Raw genomic sequence first — 24,817 nt, 5'->3', positions numbered from 1 at the left:
ACTGCAGGTTCCACATTGCTGACAGGGCAAAAGGCATTGCCAGGTCTTACCTATCTAAATATTTACAAGTAACAAGCACTGTTACTAGCTGAACGCCTGCCCCATCCCCGATGGCTCTCCACAGGGATCAGGAAAGGGGGATGATGCACAGGCTTAATGAGCCTGAGCCTGGTCCTGCTTCTGTAGAGGCAGGGGATGATCCATGCAGGACTGTGGTGACAACAGGGCACAGAATGTTTGGTTGGAGACTGTTTTCTGAAAGGGTGAGTTAACACAGCAGCAGCACCTTGGTCTACAATGTGACCGACTGTGTTTTCAGAAACAAAAAAGCGTTTATTTTAAAAGAAAAACTTCGAATTCAGAGCATCATACTGTTCCGCTAACATGGCACTGTGCAATCTGGAACGGGTTTTTCTTCACTCAGGGTTATAATCAGTCTCCGATGTTTTGGCAAGTTTTTGTTTTGTCTTGTTAGTTGAAAACGTCGCTGTTTCAATGAGATATATACAACGTTATGTGGAAGCTGTCCCAGGAGACTAAGCCCATGAATATGTGGCTAATATTTTTAAATAAGTGTGATGTTTGTTTATTTTTTTTCACTTGAGTCATAGCAAAAAATGGCGGAAGAACAGTTCTGCAAACTTAATTTAAAAAAATCCCCATAGTTCGGTTGAGTCCTAAAACTGAAAAATTCAGCATAAAAATGGAAATAGCCTAGAAAATTGTGAGCATCAGAAATAGCGGCAACTATTAACAACCTTAACTCTAAGTACTACTACCAGCAAAAACTGTGTGTGTGTGTGCGCGCGTGCATGTCCATCTGTCTGTCTGGAATATAAAATAATCATTATTTGGAATCACTAAATATGTAAACCTTAACAAAATATATGATGGTAGAGACATAACAGATGTTTCGTCATATGTTCAGCATGATCCGCTTAACTCACTCATTGCTTCTCCATTCCTTTACACCATTCCATTCCTTTCTGCTTTCTCTGTGTATGGTATTGTTTAGAATAGTCACATTACCCGGTTCTGGAAAGTTTTTCCCAGGACACTGCCAATAACACTTGTATACCAAATGTATTTTGCCTCTGATACATTTTAGAAACTTTTTTTACAGTTATAAAATTTGTTATTGGTGCTACTTTTTAATATCCCACTACTAGTAAAGACAACTTAATTAGCATGTACAAGCCCTGGAGGGACAGAAAAAATAGTTCTAACACATTTTTAACCCTCTAAAAATAACTTAAGAGGTTTTCTATAAATCATGGTGTTTTAAAACTTTAATATTCGGTGCCACCCCTGCTCAAGCCTGCAAACAAATGCTATAAACCCTTGGAAAGGAGGGATCCCAAAGGGTAAGGCAGGGGTTGTTAGATTTGATGGTCATGACATATACCACCTTAAAACTGTTTTTGGATCAGAAATTGTACCTCCAACACCCTGGATCAATGCAATTTGGAGATAAAATTCCAGTATGGGTGAAAAAAGGAGGAAATACAAAAATGAATAAATATAAAGAAAAACCTGTTTGCCAGCTTCTCGGAAGTTAGCGATGTTAAAAACAGTTTCAGTAGAGACTGATTGGCAAACAGAGTTCACCTGAGGCTGGCAAAAGTACATTTATTATATAGTTACAGGTATTTTCCCCATGGATATTTAAACACATTTTTATGGGTCAGATCTTCAGTTGGTGCAAACTGGCATAACTTCATGGATCAGTCGATCTATCTATCTACTCACCCATCCACCCGCCCCGCCCCACCACACACACACATACACTCCCTTGTATATATGTTACCATCACATTCCTAGCTTTTATGTATACTACAGATAAGGATTACTGTGAACATTATCTGCTTGAAAAGCAAAAACATAAAAAGCCACATTATGATACCCTTACTCCAGACTGAATAGTACAGGGCATACTTGTGCAGTAAGGGGATCAACATATGACCCAAACATTTTAATGGTGACCACTATACATTTTACTATTACATTTGCCATTAAGTGAAAGCTTCATATTAGAGAGAGAGAGACTTGAAAAATACATGTTGCAGTGATATATTTTGCCTAGTAGTACACCTAACACAGTATCTCTTACATTCCGCACCTCTGAACAGTTTCAAAGAGCTGCCATTTCAAACAACTGCAAAATAGAAAATTGTTTACTTCTTTCCCAGCAAATTGTGTAGTTCTTCCCTACAAAATTGCACTGGCCTGAGGCCCAAGAGAGCCAATATTCATCCTGCACCATTGACAGGTTTACAGTCTGAAGTTTCATGACTCATCAGGGCTAGAAACTGATGAGTAACTATAGCCTATGTGAAAACCATCCATTGTTTTCTCCATAATACAATAACCAGAATATTGAAAACACCAGATAAATTATATGAGGGATAGCATCAGACTTCCATCCAGTGACGATGCACATTGCTGGAAGGATGTTCTTGAGAACAAAGAGATGAAGGCCACATAATTCATGCCTCAATGTTTTCCAGTTCCTCAGCTGTTTCAAGTGAATACTGTCTCCCAAGTTTTTTCATCCATCACTATTACTTATGTTGCAGTGAGGGGACAGTGTCTCCTTCATTCTATTAGTAGTGGTACTAATGATGAAATACTAGCTGAAACTCCAAACAGTTATTTATCAGGTAGTTTTCTGGTTACTGAATATTTGGACCACAGATTTTCAACACCAGATAGGCCTGATGGTGGGACCATACTTTGCTGTTTACTAATCTTTTTGGTGACTGGGTACTTTTGGGTACCCCAGAATTTCAATATCTAACCAGTTCAAAAATTAAATTAAAATCAAAGGGTAGCATTGGCAATTATTATTGTTAATAATAATAAACAAACAACTTCCTGGGTGACTAGAGAATAAGTAGGCTTAGGATATCACAAACTCACAGAAGTGAAAGCAGATTCACTGATGGGGAAATAATTTTTTATTTAGTCTGTTTAAATCTCTGTTTGTTTGTTTTCCTTAACAACTTTTGAATTCAAATGCCTCATGAACAGTTGGAAGAAAAGCCATTATGTTAAAGATTCAACATCCCCTCCTCTGCCCTTCAGGGCTAACCCATATTGCTGGCTCTTCCAGTGAAGACCTCCATTGAAACAGAGAAGACAGGACTTGACATTTAGAAGGAAAAAAACAACAACAAAAACAATCTAAGAATTCACTACGTCTAGTAATGTTGCAGATGACTAGTCTATTAGGGTGGCCAGGCATCCAGTTTTCGACTTGAATGCCCGGTCGAAAAGGGACCCTAGCAGCTTTGCTCAGCACTGCTGACCGGGCTGTTAAATGTCCGGTCGGCGGTGCAGCGGGGCTAAAGCAGGCTCCCTGCCTGCCCTGGCTCTGCGCAGCTCCCCAGAAGCAGCCGGCGTGTCCAACCCCTAAGCGCAGAGGCGATCTGGGAAGCTCCGCATGCTGCCCCCACCCCCAGCACCAGCTCCGCAGCTCCCATTGTCTGGGAACCACAGCCAAAGGGAGCTGCGGGAGTGGTGCTTTCTGGGTGTGGGCAGCATACAGAGCCCCTTGGTCCCTCCGCCTAGGGGCCGGACATACCGGCTGCTTCCAGGAGCAGCATGGAGCCAGGGAACCTACCATAGCCCAGCTGCGCCGCAGACCGGGAGCTGTCTGAAGTAAGTGCCGCCTGGCCTTAGCCCACACCCCAAAGCCCCTGCCCCACTTTGGAACCCCCTCCTGCACCCTAACTCCCTCCCAGACCCCGCATCCCCACCCACACCCGAACCTCTTGCCCCAGGTCGGAACCCCCTTCTGCACCCAAACTCCCTCCCGGAGCCTGCACCCCACACTCCCTCCCACACACCAACCCCCTGCCTCAGCCTTGAGCCCTATCATGGAGCCCGCACTCCGTCCCACATCCAAACTCCCTCCCGGAGCCCACAGCCCACACTCCCTCCCACAAATCATTTTTTAAACCTTCAGTTCATTTTTACTTTTTTTGTGTGGTTGATAACTAGCTATTCCCTAAATAAATATTCGCTCTACTACATATATAGCTGTCAAAGGATCATTTGAAAAGTTTAGATCAGTGACTATTAAAGGCACAAGGAAAACCAGCTCTATGAAAACTAACTAGTTTTGATCCATGGACATTAATCATGAAAAAAATACACTCTAATTTTCACTAACTTCACTCTCATTTTAACTACAATGAATTGTGAAGCTTCAAAGGCATTCAAGGAAATAGATATTTGCAATTTTGCAAGCTTTCAAAAGAATGACATTTTCAATATTTTGATAATATAGTTTTCTAATTACTGACCCCAGAAGATGAACAGATTCTAATGAAACTACTCACTCTGCATCTTTCTTCAAACTTAAAATCCTTCCTTGAAAAACACACAGGAAATAATAGAAAATTTGGCATGTCCCTCGAGGGCAAGGGTTGGTTTAGAAAGGAAGGAACTTGAAAACCCTCATTCAACATTTTTCTTTGCTTAATTCCACTGGCAAAAAAATTGTGCTCAGCTTTTTTTCTCTTTGTTATGATTTAAACATAAATGAGTAAGTTTCCCTCATTAAAAAGACCCTCATTTGCATTGTGTATGTAAATTGTAATTTGTGAATCACATGAAGAAATGATTATGTTGTGGAATGATTAGTCAAAAAACCGCACATCTCAAAACCTGTGAAATAAACCAGGTTTATTTTTTCTCTGTAGACTGTTTCAGAACTTTTACAGCAAGGGCTATATTCTGAACAATATTTTCCTTACACAAACACAAATAAAGACCAATGCATGGTAAGGTCTAGCCATTAAATTCTGTGAAACATCCTACATTTGTAGATTTCAAGGCCAGAAGGGACCATTGTGATCATCCAGTCTGTATAACTCCCCCCAAATAATTCCCAGAACATAATTTTTTAGGAAAACATCCAATCTTAATTTAAAAATGTTCAGTGATGGAGAATCCACCATAACCCTTGGTAAACCGTTTTAGTGGTTAATTACTGTCACAGTTAAAAATGTACACCTTATTTCCAGTCTTATTTGTCTAGCTTCAGCTTCCAGTCATTGAATCATGTTATGCCTTTCTCTGCTAGACTAAAGAACCCATTATTAAATGTTTGTTCTCCATGGAGATACTTACAGACTGTAATCGGGTCACACCTTAACATTCTCCGTGTTCAGATATGTAGACTGAGCTCCTTGAGTCTGTGACTGTAAGGCATGTTTTCTAAACCTTCAGTCATTCTTATGGTTCTTCTCCAAACCCTCTCCAATTAATCAACATACTTTTTGAGTGGTGGGCACCAGAACTGAACCCAGTATTCCAGCAGTGTTCACACCAGTTCCAAATACACCGCTACCTCGATATAACGCGACCCGATATAACACGAATTCGGATATAACGCGGTAAAGCAGTGCTCGGGGGGGGGGGGGGCTGCGCACTCTGGTGGATCAAAGCAAGTTCAAAGTAACGCGGTTTCACCTATAATGCGGTAAGATTTTTTGGCTCCCGAGGACAGCCTTCTATCGAGGTAGAGGTGTATAGAGGCACTCCTACTAGAGATTCCCCTGTTTATGCATCCCAGGCTCGTGCTAGCTTTTTTTGGCCACAGTATCATACTGGGTTCTCATTTTCAGCCGATTATCCACCATGACCCCAAATGTTTGGGCAACAGTTTCTATAAAAAGCTATACCCTCATACTGTTACCTCCGAGACTGAATTTTCAGTTACAAACTGCCTCCCCCTACTATATAGATCTATCTCTGCATGTGCAAATCTATGGTGACATCTACATCTATCTATATCTATATATATATAGACACACACATACACACACACACACACACCAGAGGCTACTGGTTTGAGTGTGTGTGTATCTATGTCTATCTATATAAATATATATTTTTCATTTTTTCAGTAATCGTGTGCTGTGACACTTGTATTTTTATGTCTGATTTTGTAAGCAAGTAGTTTTTAAGTGAGGTGACACTTGGGGTATGCAAGATAAATCAAGACCCCTGAAAGGGGTACAGTAGTCTGCAAAGGTTGAGAGCCACTGTTTTAGGAATCCCACTCCTTAAAGTGGGCATCTGCTCTGGAGAATTAGGGCTGTGGAAAAATACCTCCCGGGGTTGTATTCATTTCCGTGGGAAATCTCTGAGAAGACAGTGCGCTGATGATGCCTCCTTCTTCCAGAACCTCCTTTTCTCCATTCAGCACCCTGTCCCCCACTTTCTTCACGGGAAGGATGTGATCTGCATCCACGGGGGCCTGGTTGGGCCCCTCTTTAATACAGTTTAGTAAACTAACATTTCTGCTACTACAATTGTCATACTTTTCTTAAAGTGTTTCCATATCTGCTCCTGATATCTGGCGTGCCTCAAAGCACAAAGATTCTTCTTGCCTTGAGCACAAATACTCTAACTGAAAACTCTTTTTAAGAAGGAAAAAGGGGGGGGGGAACCAACAATCCAAATGAGATTTGTTTAAAATACTGTTTTAATAAAATAAGCTTACTTGGCAGGAAACTTAACTTGGCAGCGTTCCTTCCTTTGATTATTTAAAGCAGTTCTCTCTGAAAAGTTTCACCTTATTAGAAATACTCCTGAATTCGGAAAAGAAATGGTTTTAAAAAAATAAAACTAAAGTGTAGATGTGACAACTCTGAAATATACAGCAGTATACAAAAGAAACAGGACATTTCCCAGTGATGCATACTGGGAGACACTCATTTAAATACACATGTGCTCCTGTGCAGGGTTAAGTATTGTGAAGAAATGGTTGGCGTATGTCAGAGGTGAAAATATCTTAGTTTAAAGTTAAATCAGCAAAAGAGGAAAAGTAGTGACTGGTGAACTTCAAAGAGAACCTTAGCCAAACAATCTGAAACTCTATTGGGCCTTCAAAACAAGACTGGAAATCTAACTAGAAAGCTAAATAGCTTGTCTTGTGTTATTTGGTCACTTTCTTTTGCTTTTAGCCAGCACCAGGAAATGCTGAGATTAGCAAAAATGAACAATAAGGGCCATAACATACCTCTCAGATACTCACAGATCTGTACAATACAGTGCAGTTGTCTCAGCAAAAAGAGGCAAACCTCATGGACCGCATGCAGGTCTAGAAACATGCATGGAGATAGCTGGGTGGGATTTGGAACCCCAGGTTGCAAAGAATCTGCCTAGGCATTAGACTACGGAAATATCTGCACTATGGAACCTGCCCTTCATGGCAAGTGGGGAAGGCTTTTAGAGGCTGTCATGAGTAGGTGAGTTCCCAGAAGTAGAGATCCAATGAAACCAAGCTGTAGAGAGCACAGGAGGACTGGTGGCCTCAGATTCAGCGAAGAGGCAGATAAGTGAATTGATCTGTGTCTCGGGCTGCTGCCTGAGATCCAAGGGAATTTTTAAAAAATTGCAGGACTTTGCGGCTAGACCTCTTACTTTTTTTGCATGGGGCAAGCTCTGCCCCAGTGAAAGAATTTGGAAGAAACCCCATGAGGGTAGAACCTCGTGGAGTTTTCCTACCCCTATGAGAGACTCCCATGGCTTTTTCTACAGAAAGGAAACCTGAGGCTCGAATTTCTAGACTAAGCAAACTTTTGGTTTGAATTTTGAATAAAGTTTCAGATCAGTTCTTATTTTATTCAAATTGAGCCATTTATTTTTAATCAATTTTAACTGTTTTTTATAGACCTGAATCCAATGACAGTGAAATCATATGTGCTGAGATTTTCAAAAGCACTTATATGCATTAGGAACTCAACTCCCCATGACATTAAATGGGATTTGGGCACCCAACTCATTTAGGCATTTTTGAAAATGCCACCTGTAATGCCTGACTCTTGTGTTCCTGTGGAAGATTTAAAACACTACTATGTAGATTTTAACTCATTAAGTCAGAGATATATTTTCCCCCTGCCTTCTGTTGCTATGTATTCCTTGTCCTCTCCCTAGAGGTACAATTCCTCTTTGTTAATTTAAGCTCTTACTGAAATAATGCATACAAAATAGTTCTAATGCCTAACATACATGCACTCTAAAACATAAGAAATGCCTTTGGCATATGGGCTGCATATGTGTGTAGTACTGTGTGTCTGGACAGGTCTGGAAATTATCTCCCAAAGATGAGAATTTTTTATATAACAATTGTCTAAATGTAAAATGCATCATTCCTACAAACACACTTAGGGTTATGGAGCACAGCTAAGTGCTACCTGTCTCCTGCAAAGCACAAAAAGAAATCTATGTCTGAGTTATAAATGTGCCCAGCACAGACCTACTCATCATTTCTAAATTCCTGCTAATGGTAGAGAGAGGAGGGTCTGGTACCAGGATCAGCAACTTTGACTGTCTTCTGATATTGACTTTACAACACGGGGGGAAATCTCAGTCTCCCAAATGACCTATGTAAATTTTTCTTTCTAAATTGCAGTATAGCACTGAGTAGAACTGTAATGAATGGAAGATCAAAACAAAAAGACAGTTCAAAGAAACTCTTCAGTACAGCTGTGATTTATAATAAATAAATAAATAAATACATGTTTATTTCATTTCTTGAGAATTTCCCACAAATAGATAATCTTGGCTAAAAGCAAAACATCACTTTGTTAATCTACTGGCTGTTCACAAAAGGCAGTATAACCACAGATAACAGGAACAGCTATCAGTGTAAAGAAAAACAAGCAATGAAAGAATTATCATTGGAAATTCAAATAATTTGCTACACACGTCTGGCCAAATTCAGATTTGATGGAGGTATATGGAACTCCCTGACTTCACTGGAGACATTTCTGCTCAATAAACTCTGATTTTAATGAGATTAACCTAATGGATGATAAGTTTGTAAGAAAAATAATAAATACATATTTAAATCCCCATAAAATCTCCCAGACACATTTAAGTGATTTGTCCATCATGATTAGAAATCCATTGAAATAAAAGCAAATGTTACACAGCCATAATTAATGTTTCTTCTCTCTCTCGCCCTCCTTTTAGTGCCGTACTACCAGGGATGTTTTCAAACCAGAGAGCCTGATTCCCTTCTCATGAATCAGATGATTCCCTGCTCATGAATCAGATGCAACTATACCACAATCAGTGAAGTTTCGCTGGTGCAGAATTGGTGTGAACCAGATGAGAATCAGGCCAGAATCTCACCAAGAATATTTCAAATCTTTTTGGATTTCACTGTACATGCTTAAACTTCATCTGTAAAACTAGGCCCTAATAACCTCAGTCCACACATTTGTTAGTCATTATCATATCTCAGTCAAATCATTCAACATGATGAATCTTTTCAATTGCTACAAACTTAGGTGGGAGCTAGGAGATTAGAAAGTACTAAGTGAAGATCTTCTATTCTTCATCGCTTTTAACTTTACTTTTTGAGAAAACATGCTAATAATAAGAACTAAACCAAAAGTGTTCTGAAGAAATTTAGTAGGGCTCTGTAGAAATTACTCTAAAACCTAGAGGGCCAGCTGCATGCAAACTCAATAGAGTACAAATTAAAGCTCTCCTTTGAGCTCCCTTGATTCTGATGCTTCTGTCTTTCCTGCCCTGCACTGGACTAGAGAAGCTCTAACTTTATGGTGCAATGCAATGGCCACAAGGGGCTGAAAATGCAGCTGGGATCAGTGTGCCATAGTGGTGTTGTCCTGAATTACCTCCCCTTTTTCCATAAAGGAAAGCTACAGATCTGAGAATAGAATGGACAGAGAGACAGGGCTGGCTCCAGGCATCAGCGTAGCAAGCAGGTGCCTGGGGCGGCCAATGAAGAGGGGTGCGGCATGTCTGCCCGTTCGGCAGCAATTCGGCAGCGGGGCCGTCACTCCCTCTCAGAGCGAAGGACCTGCTGCCGAATTGCTGCCGTAGAATGAAGCGGCAGTAGAGCTGCTGCCGCTTGCGGTCGCGCCTTTTTAAAAATTTTTGTTTTTGCTACTTGGGGCGGCAAAAACGCTAGTCGGCCCTGCAGAGAGATGATAATGCAGTGATTTGTTCTTCTTAACTAAATCCCCTCCATTTTTCCCCCTACATCAAAGTATTGCGCACAGCTGCCTGTTTCTACTTTGCATACTCAAACTTGAGGCCTTTGACAAAAGTGCTGGTGTCATTTCTCTGGAGTCTGTTCTCCTAAACAATAACCCTCATCTGCATTCAGTATTAATGATGATCCAACCTCAGAGGTATCAGAGATGCAGTTCACATAAGCACCAAGCATTCAAACGTGTATTTGAATTATTGCCAAATATATTTTGGTCAGGAAATCAAATCTCACAAGATGTGGCCAGGTTGGAAATATCAAGGGAGTATCGCTGAGATGGTATTTCAGTATTTTTGTTCTTTAGTGGAACCAAGAAAAGCAGAGGTTCAGGAAAGGTTTTAATATCCCATCCCTAATCAAAAGTAGGACACCTGTTCTCTGGATAATTATTCCCTGTCCCTTTTGCTTAAAAATGATAGTTGTAATAAATATTATTACAAAAGGTATTCAATGTGAGGCTCACAGCATGTAAAACAATTGACCAATGTGTCTTGCTTGCAGGCACAGTATAAAGAGCTAGAAAAATTCCATTACATTTCGAACAATAACATTAACTGCACAAAAGGATTTTGCCTAGCAACTGTGAAAAATATATGAACACATCAAAGATATAAAATAAATGGCTGACTTCCACTAAAAGATTAAATGCATTATTGTCTCAATTACTTCAGCTAGTAGCCCCTAAAAAGATAGTAAAGTGTTACCAAAGGTCATTAACATCTGCCGAGGATATTTCTATCTGGAAATATTCCTGCCTTCATTTCTTTATTGTCTTTCCAAGTTTGTTTTGCATCTGTGTACAGGTAACCTAATGGAATCTTTTGAGTGACCCTAGCTTTGTATTGTAGAATAGTAGTAAGAACTGCTGTCTTTGGATACTTTTTGAAGCTAACAATTATTAACATATTAAGCAAATCCTATTTGTAAGTCATGAGTGTAACATTGTCCTTAACTCGCCCCATTGTGTCTAACTATTCCAGCACATATGGGATGTATCATACACTGTGCTGACGTAGGCATAATGGTGGCATGTCAATTTTCATTTTACTTTCTCTTGATGTTTATTGATTGGAACTCAAAGAAGTGTGGAACAGTTGACATGATAGGTTGGAATGGCGTCTATTGCATAAATATGAATACAGGCTGTTTAAAATACAAATTGTTGGCCTAATAGAAATAGTGCCTACCACATAAACCAGTTTTTAGAGACTTTTATGGGATGGTCAAAACCTTCTTGGGCACTCCTTATTCTGTAGATTCTTAACACGATAAACCATTATGTCTCCAAAGGAGACTTCTCAGTTTTTTGGATCAGTGGCATAACAGACCGTAATGACCCCTTTGAGGCTCTTTCAGTCTGCCATGTCAATGTGGTTGCCAGGCTGGTGCTCTAAACCTGCAAGCTAAAAATACTTTTAGGAATTTTTGTTGGATCAGTGTACAGTAGCCGCCTTGTTAAAGTGAGCAACTCGTTGATTGCTTTCAAGATGCCTTAGGAGCTCACTTATGGTGCTTCATGGACTAATGGTCTGAACTTCATGGACTAGTGGTCTGCAAAGAATCAGCTCACCAAATCAAGATGGAGTCTAGTTAGAACACAACAACATGTCTGAAACCACTAACCACCTTTGGAAGTTACAAATGGCCAAATTCACACACACACTCTCTCTCTCTCGTAAATTTAAAATGTGAATCACTAAAAAAGCTTGAACTCATGTATGCCACATTTCAGCAGGGAGTAAAACTTTTTAACATCCCAATGATAAACTCCAGGAAGGGGGGGGGGGTCTTTAGGTATGGAAATACTACAGGAACTTCACTCTAGCAGCTATACCAATACCCAAGATTGCACTACAATCAGATTTTCTTCACTGATTCAAATGGCTTCATCTCATAACTACATTCAAGAGGAATAAACAAAACAAACACTTGAAGGGTCAAACAAATGCCATTCTTATTTGGTACACCAATGGAGTTGCTTTGGGTACATGTGCATGGAAAAGGGGTTCCAGTTTGTTGAACATTTACAGCAATGAAGGAAAGCAACTGTTAAATTATCATATCCCCATACCAGTTTCCATTATGGGTAACTTCCTTGTCTGTCAACTGAACAAAGAGCCAAAACTCAGACCTGCTGTGAATGAGTGGGACCTTCTTTCATTAGATATGAATTGGATGCAAGTGTATTTTTCAATTTGTATAAGCAATACATCCTCCATGCCTGACCGTAAAAAAAAAAGCACCATGAAGACTGGTAATAGCTTTGCCACTGGGTGTTATTTTACAACTATATATTGTAACGTAAGAAGTTGACATTGCATTGCTAAATTTAGCTGTACACGCTTTCATTTGCATGACTGCTACATTGCAGAACTATCCACTGTTGGTGGTGCATCTGTAAATATCCACTGAGTTCAAGTCTCGGAACAGACAGAGAACTCACTGTCTGGTAATGCTGAGGTCAATCACACCTCTCCATTCTGTAACTTTACACTTGACACATAACATAAAAGTCTTGCTCTCTCTCTCTCTCTCTTTGAAGCCATTTTGTTTTGCATGGAACATGATTTTATCAAGGCCCTGAAAGCAAGACCCATAGGTTCTCCTCCCAAATGGCTGAATAATGATTGCTGAGTGCCACTCACCTCTCCGTCTCTTGGCCACGGCCTTCCGTTCTGTGTGTATTTGCTTTGATTCTGTCGCTTCTTTTGCCCTCCGTCAGCAAATTTGCACAGCAAAGGCTCAGTGGGGGCTGCAAAGACAAGAAACCCAGTCTATATTAGCAACCCCCCAAAGAAAGTGATTATACTAGCAACAGTAATGCTTTGTAATACTGGTCTTTTGAAGTAAAATCTTGCCTTCTGCAGATATATTTTGCGTCTTTTAGCCTTGGCTCCACTGGCAGCTGTTCTTACTAACTAAGCTTAAAAAAAAATACTGGCAGACCTTAAAAGACTATAACAAATATTGTTGAAAAAATAATCAGCCTACACAGAATGTTAAGTCAATGCTATAGTGGAATAGTAGAGTCAGGCATTTATTTCTGTTATGTTAGACACGTATTCATGACCAGCATTTGTGCGAGGATAATCATGGCTTTATTAAAGCAGCTCTCTGCTTCTATTATAGAAACTTTGCAAGAATTTTTTTGGGGAATAAGTGTTCTCATGATTTCTGTGTTTTTCAGCCCCCAGGGCTTAAAAATCTGCATAAATAAAATAAATACAATAAAATAAAAGAAGACTTTTGCCAAACACAGTCCAATTACCTTTGTTTTCCTATAACTCCTTCCAGTTTAAGAGAGGTGGCAGCTGATGTGCCTCCTTACCTCCCCGACTGAGATCTGTTCTCTGAGACTACAATAGTCATCAAGGCTAGTGTGCTGCTGAACTATGAATGCTCAAAAAGCTACAGACCAGAAAATGGAACTCATAATAGAATCCCCAGTGAAGAAATTAACACAAACAACATAGGTACAACCGGAAGGGAACTTTGTGTCTTGGTACCTTCTCCCAACTATCTAGCTTTAGAAATAGGCTTTTAAATGTTATTCAGACAATGCTACAAATTCGGGTTGCCAACTTTCGAATAGCACAAACCAAACACCCCTCTTCCCCGCCCCTTCCCTGAGGCCGTGCCCCCTGCTCGCTACATCCCCCCTCCCTCTGTTGCTTGCTCTCCCCCCAACCCTTACCCACTTTCACTGGACTGGGGCAGGGGGTTGGGATCAGGGAGGGGGGTGAGGGCTCCAGCTGTGGGTGTGGGCTCTGGGGTAGGGCCAGGGATGAGGGGTTTGGGGTGCAGGAGGTGGCTCAGGGCTGGGGCAGGGGGTTGGGGTGTGTGGGGGCTGCGGTCTCTGGGAGGGAGTTTGGGTGCAGTAGGGGACTCTGGGCTGGGGCAGGGGTTTGGGGTGCGGGATGGGGGTGAAGGCTGTGGCTGGGAGTGTGGGCTCTGGAGTAGGGCTGGGGATGAGGGGTTTGGGGTGCGGGAGAGGGCTCTGGGCTGGCGCAGGGAGTTGAGGTGCGGGATGGTATGGGCTCTGGTTTGGGGGTGAAGGCTCTGGGCTGGGGCCGGAGATGCATTTTCTATCTGGAATTTAGCCCTTCTCTTTCCCCAATCCACAAGGGGGACCAAACGCTAATCATTTTAGCACAACAACTGTTAGACTGCTTCTCCCCTCTCACTCTGCCCAGAAATGATCATTCATGCAAACTGATACATGCATCAATATTTGTACCAAACCCCAAAGGGTTTGATTCTAATAAGCCTCAAAACAATGCTTCTCATGTGAATCTTGTTGGAACTGTCTGAATCTCTTGGGTCTGCAGATTTGGAACGGAAAACTGATGAGAAGTGAGCTTCTTGCAATACTTCCAAATTTCCTGAGCCTGGTAGGGTGGAAACTCCACAAGAATAGACATTATTACAGTATTATAACACCTCCCTTATGACTGCCACCTGAAAGTGCAGAGATACCAAAAAAAGGGTGGGGGATGGGAAGATTAACCAATTTTTTTTAGTTAAAAAGGTGTTATTTATTTTAAGTTTCCTGGAAGTTCTTATAATATTTGAACAGCTCATCCATGCTTAGTAACAGGTAGATCAAAATGGCTCACAGATATAAATCTCAGGTTTAAATTGTCCTCATTTGAAAACTGTAACAAAGCAACAGAACAAACAGAGGCTCCAACATTAGAACCACACTGTTTCAGTGGGATGGGATCCCTTTGGCGACATCTGAAGCTTGAATTGCTTTGTTTTCTTTCAAGTGCCCATTTTACCGGGGCAGTAATTTCCAGGATCACTTGAAAATTGAACTGCAGGAAACAATCTTAGTATTGGCAGGAAGATGGACTAGATGACCTCAGAAGCCTTTTCACACCTCTGACTCCTATTATTGTATCAGGTTTTAGTACAGGCAATGCTCAGCCAGGCATTTTAAATTTAAAATAATGAAAGTTTAAAAGTCTCAAGGTGGCTGTGGGGATTCTCTCTGCAGATGGCTAGCTTCCAAGAGCCTGATTACCCCTCACTTACACCAATTTTACACTGATCTATCTCCAACGATTTCAGTGCAGTCCCTCATCATTTACTCTGGTGTAACTGAGAGGAGAATGCTAAGATAGCACTGGAGAAAAAATTATTGGAGTCACTCCTGAAGCTTCAAAAGCTTTTTATTTTAAGAGATATATATATATATATATGTATATCAATCACTAGAAAAAGCATGACATAGCAAATTCATGTGTTGCGTACATACATATACTATAACTACCAGCTAACTACATGCAGGTGGCATCGGCACACGTGCGTTTAGGTAGTACATTACGACCTGGTACAGAAAGGTGGGAGATGATATGGTTTATTACATCTCCTTTTCTGTATACTAGTAAACCACAAATGGGAGGCTGTTGCAATTTCTGGCTTTCCAGATATCCATCAATACCATTTTACAGTCTCGTAGTTGTTAATATGGACCTGTCTAAAGCTGACTAAGAGGAGAGTGGCACAAATCACTGAGTGATATTTCAAAACAACTCTGTTCTTGTCTAGAGAAAGAAACACACTGACTTGACTATAGGGACCCCGGGACATGCACATGATACCCTTCACAGCTAGATTTCTGTTTGGGAAAGTCCACTCCTCTTTAGCAAATTAGAAGGAATTATGACAAACAGATCAATTCACATAAATGCAATCAGAGCATTAATGCAGCGTATGGACTGAAAGCCTGGTTTTGGCAGGAAGGGAGAGCCACATTATTTTAATACAACACCTTACACCCAGCGGGACACCAAAACCCTTTACCAAACTATATTGGCATATACTCTACTATAGTATTTATTTAGCCACAGCCGGGGCAAGATGTTGCAGCCAACACGAAGATATAAAGACACAAATACAACGGGCTTGATTCTGTCAAGCCAGAGGGGTGGAATGTCAGGGAGCCAGTTCTCCGATTCTTAGGGCCAACCCTGACCCCTGTGAAAAGTACAGTTGCTTCCTAGCAGGTCCTGAATGGGCCCTACACCAGTGAAACAGAGGCATAATGTAGCTAAACTCTGACCATACCACGACCCCACACCCTAACATGACTCTTACACTACGGTGCAGGGATAGGAGATACAGGGACTGGAGCTAATACATCTGTGCCAGCAGAGTTCCCCTCTGAAAGGTGAATTCTCTGTTGGCCAGTTCCTGGTCCCTTTGTACCTCCCAGAATGACAAAGTGGGGCCAGATGAAATTATAGAATCTAGCCTTAAATATCCAGGATTTGTCTGATTGTTTTTAAGAAGGGAAGGAAAGGGAGGCCTCAACCCACGGGATTTTAAAAAATAGACTTGACAAACCCTACGTAGTGTACAACAGAGAATATTTCTGTATGGGAGCCGGATTTGTTGGCCTACAATAATAATTTTCCTCTCTCTCTTATGTCTATTATTCTATGATATTGGAGACAAATCTCTCCAGCTGAAACAATGGGAGTTATTTTTTTTCCAAGTTAGGCAATAACTATCCAAATGAGAATTGGACGAAGATAGTGGGTATCATACACCCATTCTTACACAACATGCCATGAAGAGATTTTAACAGTCACAAGTGGTTAAGGGTTTACATCTCACCAAAAGAGCATCTCCAGCAGCATAGCGTAGCCATGGTACTCTGCTGGGACTAATTTATAGAGACAAGTACCAACTATGTAATTATACCACAGTTTCCTGCAGCACCTTGGAGGGCTCCCATCCAAGAACTGACCAGGCCCAACCCTGTGTAAACTTCAGAAATCTAAGAAGAACTCAGCATCTGAAATGTTCTGAGTTATTCAGGGCAGGAAACCAGATGATGTGACTATACCAAAAGCTAGCTAACTACTAGCCAGTAGAGGGACTGCTGTTAAAGCAGCATGACAAATGGAAAAGATTGGTAAGGCAAACAGGCAATATTTTGGAGAGTCTATGAAAGGCTCCATTATTCATGTTAGATCCTGGCTGAAAGAGGAAAACAGCCACCCACACTGAGTAGGCATCACCATGATCAATGAAAGGGGAATGTTCAGCCAACTCTACTTCTTATGTTACATAGCTCAACTCAACCAGGGGAAAGTGTGCAAGTCCTGAGCACATGCATTTCCAAGTAATGCTGCACACTGATCTGGCAACTCTTGAGCATATGTCCTCCAAACAATGCACAGATGTCTGTGTTTCGACAAACTTAGATATATTTTCTTACTTGAACAGGGAAGCACTGCCAAGGAGAGAGACAGAGAGTCATTTAATTGCAATCAGAGACATGGAATTCAAGAAAGATTCTGAATAACAAAAAAGTAGCATGAGGAAGCTAGATCCACATTTCTCAACCAAGTGCTATTCTGTGCCATTTTAGGGACAAAAGGTTGATACAGGTCAGTGTTTCTTCTTATCCTGGAATTTATCATAATCTACATAGATTACATGCTGGCTCTGCTGGCGGAGGTGACCCATTGCCATATAATAATCTGCATTAAAATTGCTCAGAAAAGGTGCTGCAGATATTTTAGTAAAGAAAGGTTTTCTGCTTTTTGCTGGAAAATAGTTTCAACAAAAAAATTCCAAACAGCCGACAGCCACGGAGTAATTTCTATGAGGGACAGTGTAATCAATAATGTAAATATTCAGTGTAATGACACTGCATTATCTCACATCACCCCGGCACAAAAGCCATGAAATGTGGCTCATATCACAGGGTTCTGGCTGCCCATAATAAACTTAACAAAATTATAGATAATACTCATTTTGACGCATTTGGGAAGGAATCTGGGTATTTCAGAGGTCTTTATGAGTGCTTCCGAGAGAGTGATATCCACAGGTTCATATTAGTCTTCATTTATTACAACATGCTGATAAAGGTAAAGTATTAAAAAAAGAGTGTCTTATGAAGTTCAGTTGGTGGTGTGGAATATACAGTACAGCAGGGATGTGCCAGCAGCACTGTGACTAGGCTTACATTTCAACTTTGCAGTTTGATAGGGCTTAACCACAGTTTTATTTACGTAAAGGAGTAACTGGGTGAAATTCTATGGCTTGTGTTATGCAAGTCTGACTAGATAATCTAATACTTTACATCTGTACAGGAGATATTAGATGTAAATTTTAAGGCCAAAAGAAAGTGCAGGGTAAGAACAATGATAGTTGTGCATTTTTAAGAGAAATTTGGTTAATGGTGAAATTTGGGGAGATGACTATAAAAGAATTAAGAGTTTAGAAAAAAACAGCAATTTGGGAAAAGTTGGGTATGGAGTCTCATCGGTTTTTCCAAAACCCTTTTGCATGCAAGCACACAGATACAAATCTCAGAGACATGTCATAGTTGCCAGGCACGTGCTGAATCTTGTTCTGATTTTAAAATGTTCAAGGGTTACGGCCAAAAAGAGGTTTTGCTCCATAAAAGCTAGCGCTGCCAAGGACAAATCCCCGGCTCTCATGCTGAGCCCTGCTCTGCGGTTCCAGAGGAGCTTTCCGGCAGCGGACGATGGCCGTGCTCATGCAGAGTGAACAGACCTGCTCTGGTGCAGCCACGCAAGGAAAGGAGAGACTTCTTGCTTGTCCCTCTGCTGTTGCAAGCCAACGAATGTCTCTCTCAGAGTCTGGTGCTCCAGGGGAAGAAAAATGATTGTATATAGGCAGGGAGGGGCCAAAAATGGGACCAATGTCATTGTATTGTGGAGGAGGGAAAGCCACACTGTGGAGGACTAGGCTGTATGGAAAGGGCAGGTGTTGGACGGGTAGTTCTCGAGTGGGAGAATCCCATTTATTTGGATCTCCTGGACGCAGACCCTGGAGAATGAGATCAGCAGTCCCACAAGGTAGATACTGGACAATCTTGCTGCACGTAAGTGAGGCTGAAGGAAAGGAGTGCCTTTCTCCCACAGCAGCAGCAATGCATCAGGAAGCACAACAGCTGTGCTGTCAGAAAAGACCAGGATACTCATCAATGTTTCTGTCAGCTTCATAAGCACAATGCCGCTGCCACAGTCCTGAGCCACTGAGAGATGCCCATCTCCCTACTGCATTCAGCCCTATTGCATGCTTTGAGAGGTAGGGTCTCCAGCCTTTCCAGGATCAGAGCCATAGTCAAAAAATTTCTATTTTAATGCAAATTTTCTTAAGAAATAAATGCATAAAAATAGGAACCACAGGAACGAAAATATCTGCTATTACACCATATCAGCAGAGCTATTTCGAAGTAAAATGCTTTTCAAAGGGTTCCATGAGACCTCACTGTTGCTTTAAAGATAACAGAAAAGGAAAAAAAAATCTCATTCAGGTACTGTGGTTATCAGTTAAAAAAAGTAACTGTTTAGAAACCATTCAAAGCATACCAACAATACGTGAAAAGTATCAAAGGTAGAAGGAATTGTACTAGATCTGAGAAATGATTTGTATTTCAAATGCCTCATGTGGGTGGAGTGTGGGAATCTTTTAAAAATATTTCTGCTGTTGTTTTTGTTTGCTTCTGCTGGACATTTCTGAATTCCCTGATTGTACTTTTACCTTTTCCTTATTGTTGGGTCTGAATAATGTGGCTTGAAAATATATTTTAGCATCCCCTTCTGTGCTCTTGCCAATCTTTCTAAACTTTAACATAAAATAAAACATAGCATGAATATTTTATAAGTGTTCATATTTTGAACTGATAAACAGAGCAACTTATTGTATGGCTTGCTTGCTTTCCTTTTCGTTTGTTTGTATTTAAGGGTATTTTTGATCTCTTCAAAGCCTACGGGAGATGTGGCATTTCGCAGTGCATCTGGAATGATTTTTTAATGATGCTCACCTTTTAGAAAAGTCAGGGGTCTGGTGCTCAATAGACCAAGTTAGTCTATTAAAACAATATAAGCTCTTCGGGACAGGGGATGCATCTTTGCTGGCTTCTTACACAGCAGTAGTTGTAATGGGGCCCATCACCCTTTCCAAGGGATAAGCTCTAAACTTGGGAAATGCTTACAAGGGGCCTGATCCAAAATCAAGTCAATGGGAGTCTTTCCATTAACTTTAGTGGCCGTGATTCAGGCTTTCAATCCTGGGAAAGAAGCAGAACGAGCATCAACATCAGGGATATTAGAGGCTGGTTGGAGAAAAGGTTGTGGTTGCTGTTGTTGTTCAGTGGTAAAATCCTGACCCCATTTAAGTAGATGGCAAAATTCCCATTGGCTTCACAGTCCAGGAGCAAGGATTTCACCAAAGGAGTTCCGGGGAGGGGAGAACAGAGGTTGTATTTTTATTTTCTTCAACCCAGTTCATTCATCCCACCCCGGTCCATTACTGAAAGGGGCTCTGTGCATTACTGTTACAGTTCTGGCAAGATAGCAATGTTTCATACTTAGTGGCTTTAGAGAGACTGATTGTACAGACAGACAGCATTAACAAGCCATAGGGCTAGTTAGTTATGTCTCCCCACAGCAATGGATAATACGCAAAACAGGACAGAATCGCTAGCTGGGAAGTAGCTGTGATAATCCCCACCAAATCTTGCAGTCCATTGGAAACATTTCACATCAGGGGGACAAAGTCAATTAAGCTGAAGAATCTAAAAGTTCTAATTGGTTATTAATACAGAGGCTCCTTATTATGCATTCACCCGAGCTTAGATGAATTCTTATAAAGAGCATCACTAGGCTGCAAACGAGGCTGGTAATGCTGAGAAGAGCCTTGGTATATGCAAAAATCTACATCTATTCATGAACATGTATTTTGCAAATGAATGAGAAGGGCAAAAGCTTCTCATTTCCATCTAGCGAATCCCATCTTGCCATTTCAGGAGCTCTGAAACTTTTTTTGTTTGAGGGGATGTGAGAAAAGATTGTCTTATCTTCTTCCCATTCACAATCATGTTACATCTATATGGCAACGACAGCAAGTTCTTAGACAGAAAAGTAAAACTAGGAATGTATCTGTGTATTTTTAATTGTTTTCAGTTCATGTTTGAGAAGAGGGTACTTTTGTTCTTCATTTAATCTACTCACATCAGTTCAGTTTCCCTCAGCTAGAAATAAGGAAGACAGTCAGCTCTGTACACATTACTAGCAAGTTCTCTCTGGACCATCACGGACTATTTCAACCCTTCCTGCCCCCAGTTCTGCTGTTGTATCACAAAACAACAAGAAACAAGCCATTGATAAACCAAGGAACTCCCAATACTGCACAATCAATGATTTCTTTTGAAGACTATTTCACAAAAAGTAGAGCTAATTTATTTTTCATCCTTGGACAATCTTATTCCATATTGAAAAGCAGCAGTAAAAGAGATGGGTTTGGAATTACATTGAAAATTCAAAGTTTTGGTAGTTTAATTTCTAGTTCCCCCCCCCCAAAAGTTTCGTACACAGGGATCATCAAATGTCCAGTTGGAACATTTTATTTGAACACAGATCACTCGCCTCCCACAAAGCACAACTGGTCTCTGTGCGATCTGAGGAAATCTCACATCATCCGACAATAAATCAAGAGTAGTTTCCAGCCAGTCTGTAACTGGTCCCATTCGTGTAAGTAACATTTCAAGGCTGTGAGACTAGCATATGTAGGATACATCTGTGCTGTGACATTGTGGCAGAACAACTCAAATTAAAGTCCTGATCCTGTAGCTGGCTTCAAGTGAGTGGACCCAACAGGATTCTGCCTGAATCCTAATAGTAGAAATGCTCATCCTAAATGTCTTGCTATGGTTTGATCCTGCAAGATACTGAGCACTTTGGTTTCCATGCAGCAAAGAACTTACATCCTTAACTTTAACAGGGCTACTTATGCACTTACAATTAACCATGTGCTTATGTACATTGCTGAACTGGGACCTTTAATGAGGCCCTTACATTTTCTTTTATCTTAGACTTTAAGTTTAAACTTAGTTTTAATTTATTTTAACATTGATTAAAACAGAAAATCAACAACAACAACAACAAAAACCTCTCCATGGATACAAGACAGTTCTGCAATCCACAGATTAAAACATGATCAGAGACATTATAATTTATCTTGTGAAAGGGAGCATTTAAAATATAATTATAACAATGCACAATAAGAAAAGAGCATAGTAATTAAGAAAAAGTGATTACTGTGCATAAGCAGTAGCTGATTTCTAGGCCACCAAACTTTTGCTGAATTAAATGTTTTTTTTTTTTTTTAAAGAGAATAACCAAAAGCATTAGTTCACACTATGGACCAGCAGGATGTAAAACTGTTTAATTGCTGTTTAATTGTTTTAAATTTTTAAGTAAAATGAGGATCAAAAGTATCGGAAACAGAAACTAGCTCAAGTCCTACAAATTAATTTGGTAAAATCATTCTGTCCTACAATTCTGTATAACAGGGACCTGATTTGCATCTGGTGCAAAACAGAACAGCTCCATTCTTTTGAATGGAGTTACACCAACTCACTCCAGCTGAGGATCTGTTCATCATAATACATTCTGATAATTAAACTTAGTTTTTTGAAGCCTCTGCCTTTTCATTTCTTCTATAGAGAAAAGCTCAACAATTTTAAAGTTGATTGCTTCTGAAGCACTGCTCATATAGAATGTTCATTAAAGCTTGTCAAAGTTTTTCTGTCAAAACTGTTTTTCAACAGAAAATACGTTTTTGACCAACATGAAAAAAAAACCTCGATAGAAATTTTTGGTTTCTTGATGAAAAAATATTCCAAATGAAAAATTTCAAAATGGTTTCAAAATTATTCAAAAACTTTCATTTCAATTCAGTGTGTGTGTGCGTGTGTGTGGGGAACCCACTAACTTTTTTATCTCTTTCCCTTCTCCCCCCAAACACACACTGGAAAAGGGGTTGGAGCAGAAAGTAAAAAAAGAGAGAGAGAGAGAAAACAAGTTTATTTCCCCTACAAATTTACTCATTTCTTTCTTCTTCTTTTTTTTAAAAAAAACCTTTTTTCCAGTGGATAAAAAGAAAAAAAAAGTTTCTTCTCCTGCCATTGAACTATAACATTTTTCATTGAAAACATGCAAAATTTTAAAAAGGAGACATTTTCCCCTCAAAATATATGTACTTTTTAAATCAATTGTACTTCTCGTGATATTGCACAATGACTAGTTTGTTGCTGTTCAATGCAAATAGAGAAGAATGTAACTGCTTTCCAGAATTCTTTGTTACTGATACTACTTTATCTACATTATTCAATAGTCCAATCACAATGACATCAGCTACTAAGACTTGATGTTGAGTTGGTTCACACTAAGTTAAAATGTTAAATAATACAATAATTTAATGTAACTATAGTGCATTTGTAGAAATGATTTATAAAATCTATATTCAAAATTACAAAAAGTTACCAGACAAGATACCATGGTGATGAGTGGCAGCAGAAATCCTTAAGTTAGACAGATGACAGTACAACAAGCAGTCACTAATTCATGCTCAAATGCTTCCTTGCCATCTCCTGCAGCGGCGACACATAGGGCTGCTATATGTACAGGCAACTGTAAATAATGTTCTGCTGTCTTTTAAACTATCTGTGGATTTATACAGTTCTAATTCTGAAACAAAACAATGGGTTAATGTTGCTTTTGGTTTCTACAAAAGGCCCCTTTAATATAATGATTGTATAATGTGGGGAAACAGCTTTATATAACAGAAAAGTACCCCAAAGCGACAATTAAAAAGGGAACAGCTGTTTGGCTAGAAACGAAAAAGAGTGAATAACTTTTGATAAACTATATTATAGCTTAAGCAATTATCTCCAGTTCACCTCTCTGTCTTAAGAAATAGGAATCCATCCTTTCATCTTTTTCTGTAGCAATTTCTTCCAAAGTGCACGAATACATTAGAAAAGGAAAGTAAATCTCAGAGGAGAAATATCATGTCAAGCAGCAAGCTGATGTTTCTATTCTAGAAACACAAATTATTTAGAAAAGATAAAAGAGTTAATTGTGTGTGTACTTTGGGGAACCAGCATGCCAGCTAAGGAGCTCGAGCCAACTCTTATTCAAGTCAATGGAGAGACTCCATCGACCCCAATGGAGGAGGGTTGCCAGATGTCCAGTTTTTAACCTGGCAGTGTCCGGTTAGCCATAGTAACTGGCCTCTGCCACTGGGAGGGGAGGTAGGGGGAGGCAGGAAGAGCAGTAACTGCTATTGGAGCCTGGAGGAGCACTCAGGAACAGCTCCTCTGGCAGAGAGAGGTACCGGTGACTCCCTCATCCTGCACTGAGCATGGCTCTCTCCTTCCCTGTCCTGCCCCACTCACTCCCCACCCCGAAAGCGTGGTTCTCCCTCCCTTCTCCACCCTGCCCAAGTCACCCCCACCACCAGAGTGCACTCTCCCTTGAACATCCTAACCCAGTCACCCCTCCATCCCTAGAGCCCTGCTCAGCTGGTAGGGGGACAGAGGTGGTGAGTGCAGAGAGTGATGGTGTGGGAGGAAGAGGAGCGGGGGTGGGCAGGGAAAGAGGTGGAGCAGGGGGCGGGGGGAGTTCTGGTGCTCAGGGTCCGGTTTTCACAGATTAGAAAGTTGGTCACCCTACAATGGAGTTTGGATCAGGCCTCAATCAAAATTGTGCTTTATCATTTCATTAAGGAAACCCAAAGAAGTGTTTGTTAGAACTGGTTAGAAACTGGAATTTCCATTCTGCAAAACATTCTGACATTTCTAAATTTGTTTTCATTTGGAATCAAATGAAAAAGTTGAAATTTTGAAATTGCTCTCAAAACAAAAATAAAAAAATGATTTGGAACTATCAAATGTTTCATTTCAATATTGTCAAAATGTTTTATTTTTATAATGTCAAAGCATTA

At 40.4% G+C, this 24,817-nt stretch overlaps 1 protein-coding gene across 18 annotated transcripts in view; it reads right to left on the bottom strand.

Annotated features, from left to right (window-relative positions):
• RBMS3 (RNA binding motif single stranded interacting protein 3) overlaps nucleotides 1–24,817 on the bottom strand; it is a 917,250-nt gene that overhangs the window by 86,511 nt on the left and 805,922 nt on the right. For all 18 annotated transcript variants that reach the window (XM_042840452.2, XM_042840448.2, XM_065583518.1 and 15 more), the window contains one exon: nucleotides 12,685–12,791. In XM_042840452.2, coding sequence (XP_042696386.2) covers nucleotides 12,685–12,791 — 107 coding nt within the window. The remainder of the gene's footprint in view (nucleotides 1–12,684; nucleotides 12,792–24,817) is intronic.

The sequence above is a fragment of the Chrysemys picta genome, chromosome 2 (genome assembly GCF_011386835.1).
Source record: "Chrysemys picta bellii isolate R12L10 chromosome 2, ASM1138683v2, whole genome shotgun sequence".
Classification (NCBI taxonomy): Eukaryota; Metazoa; Chordata; order Testudines; family Emydidae; genus Chrysemys; species Chrysemys picta.
Note: the sequence above shows the minus strand (reverse complement) of the source record. Positions and strands in the feature narration are given on the sequence as shown.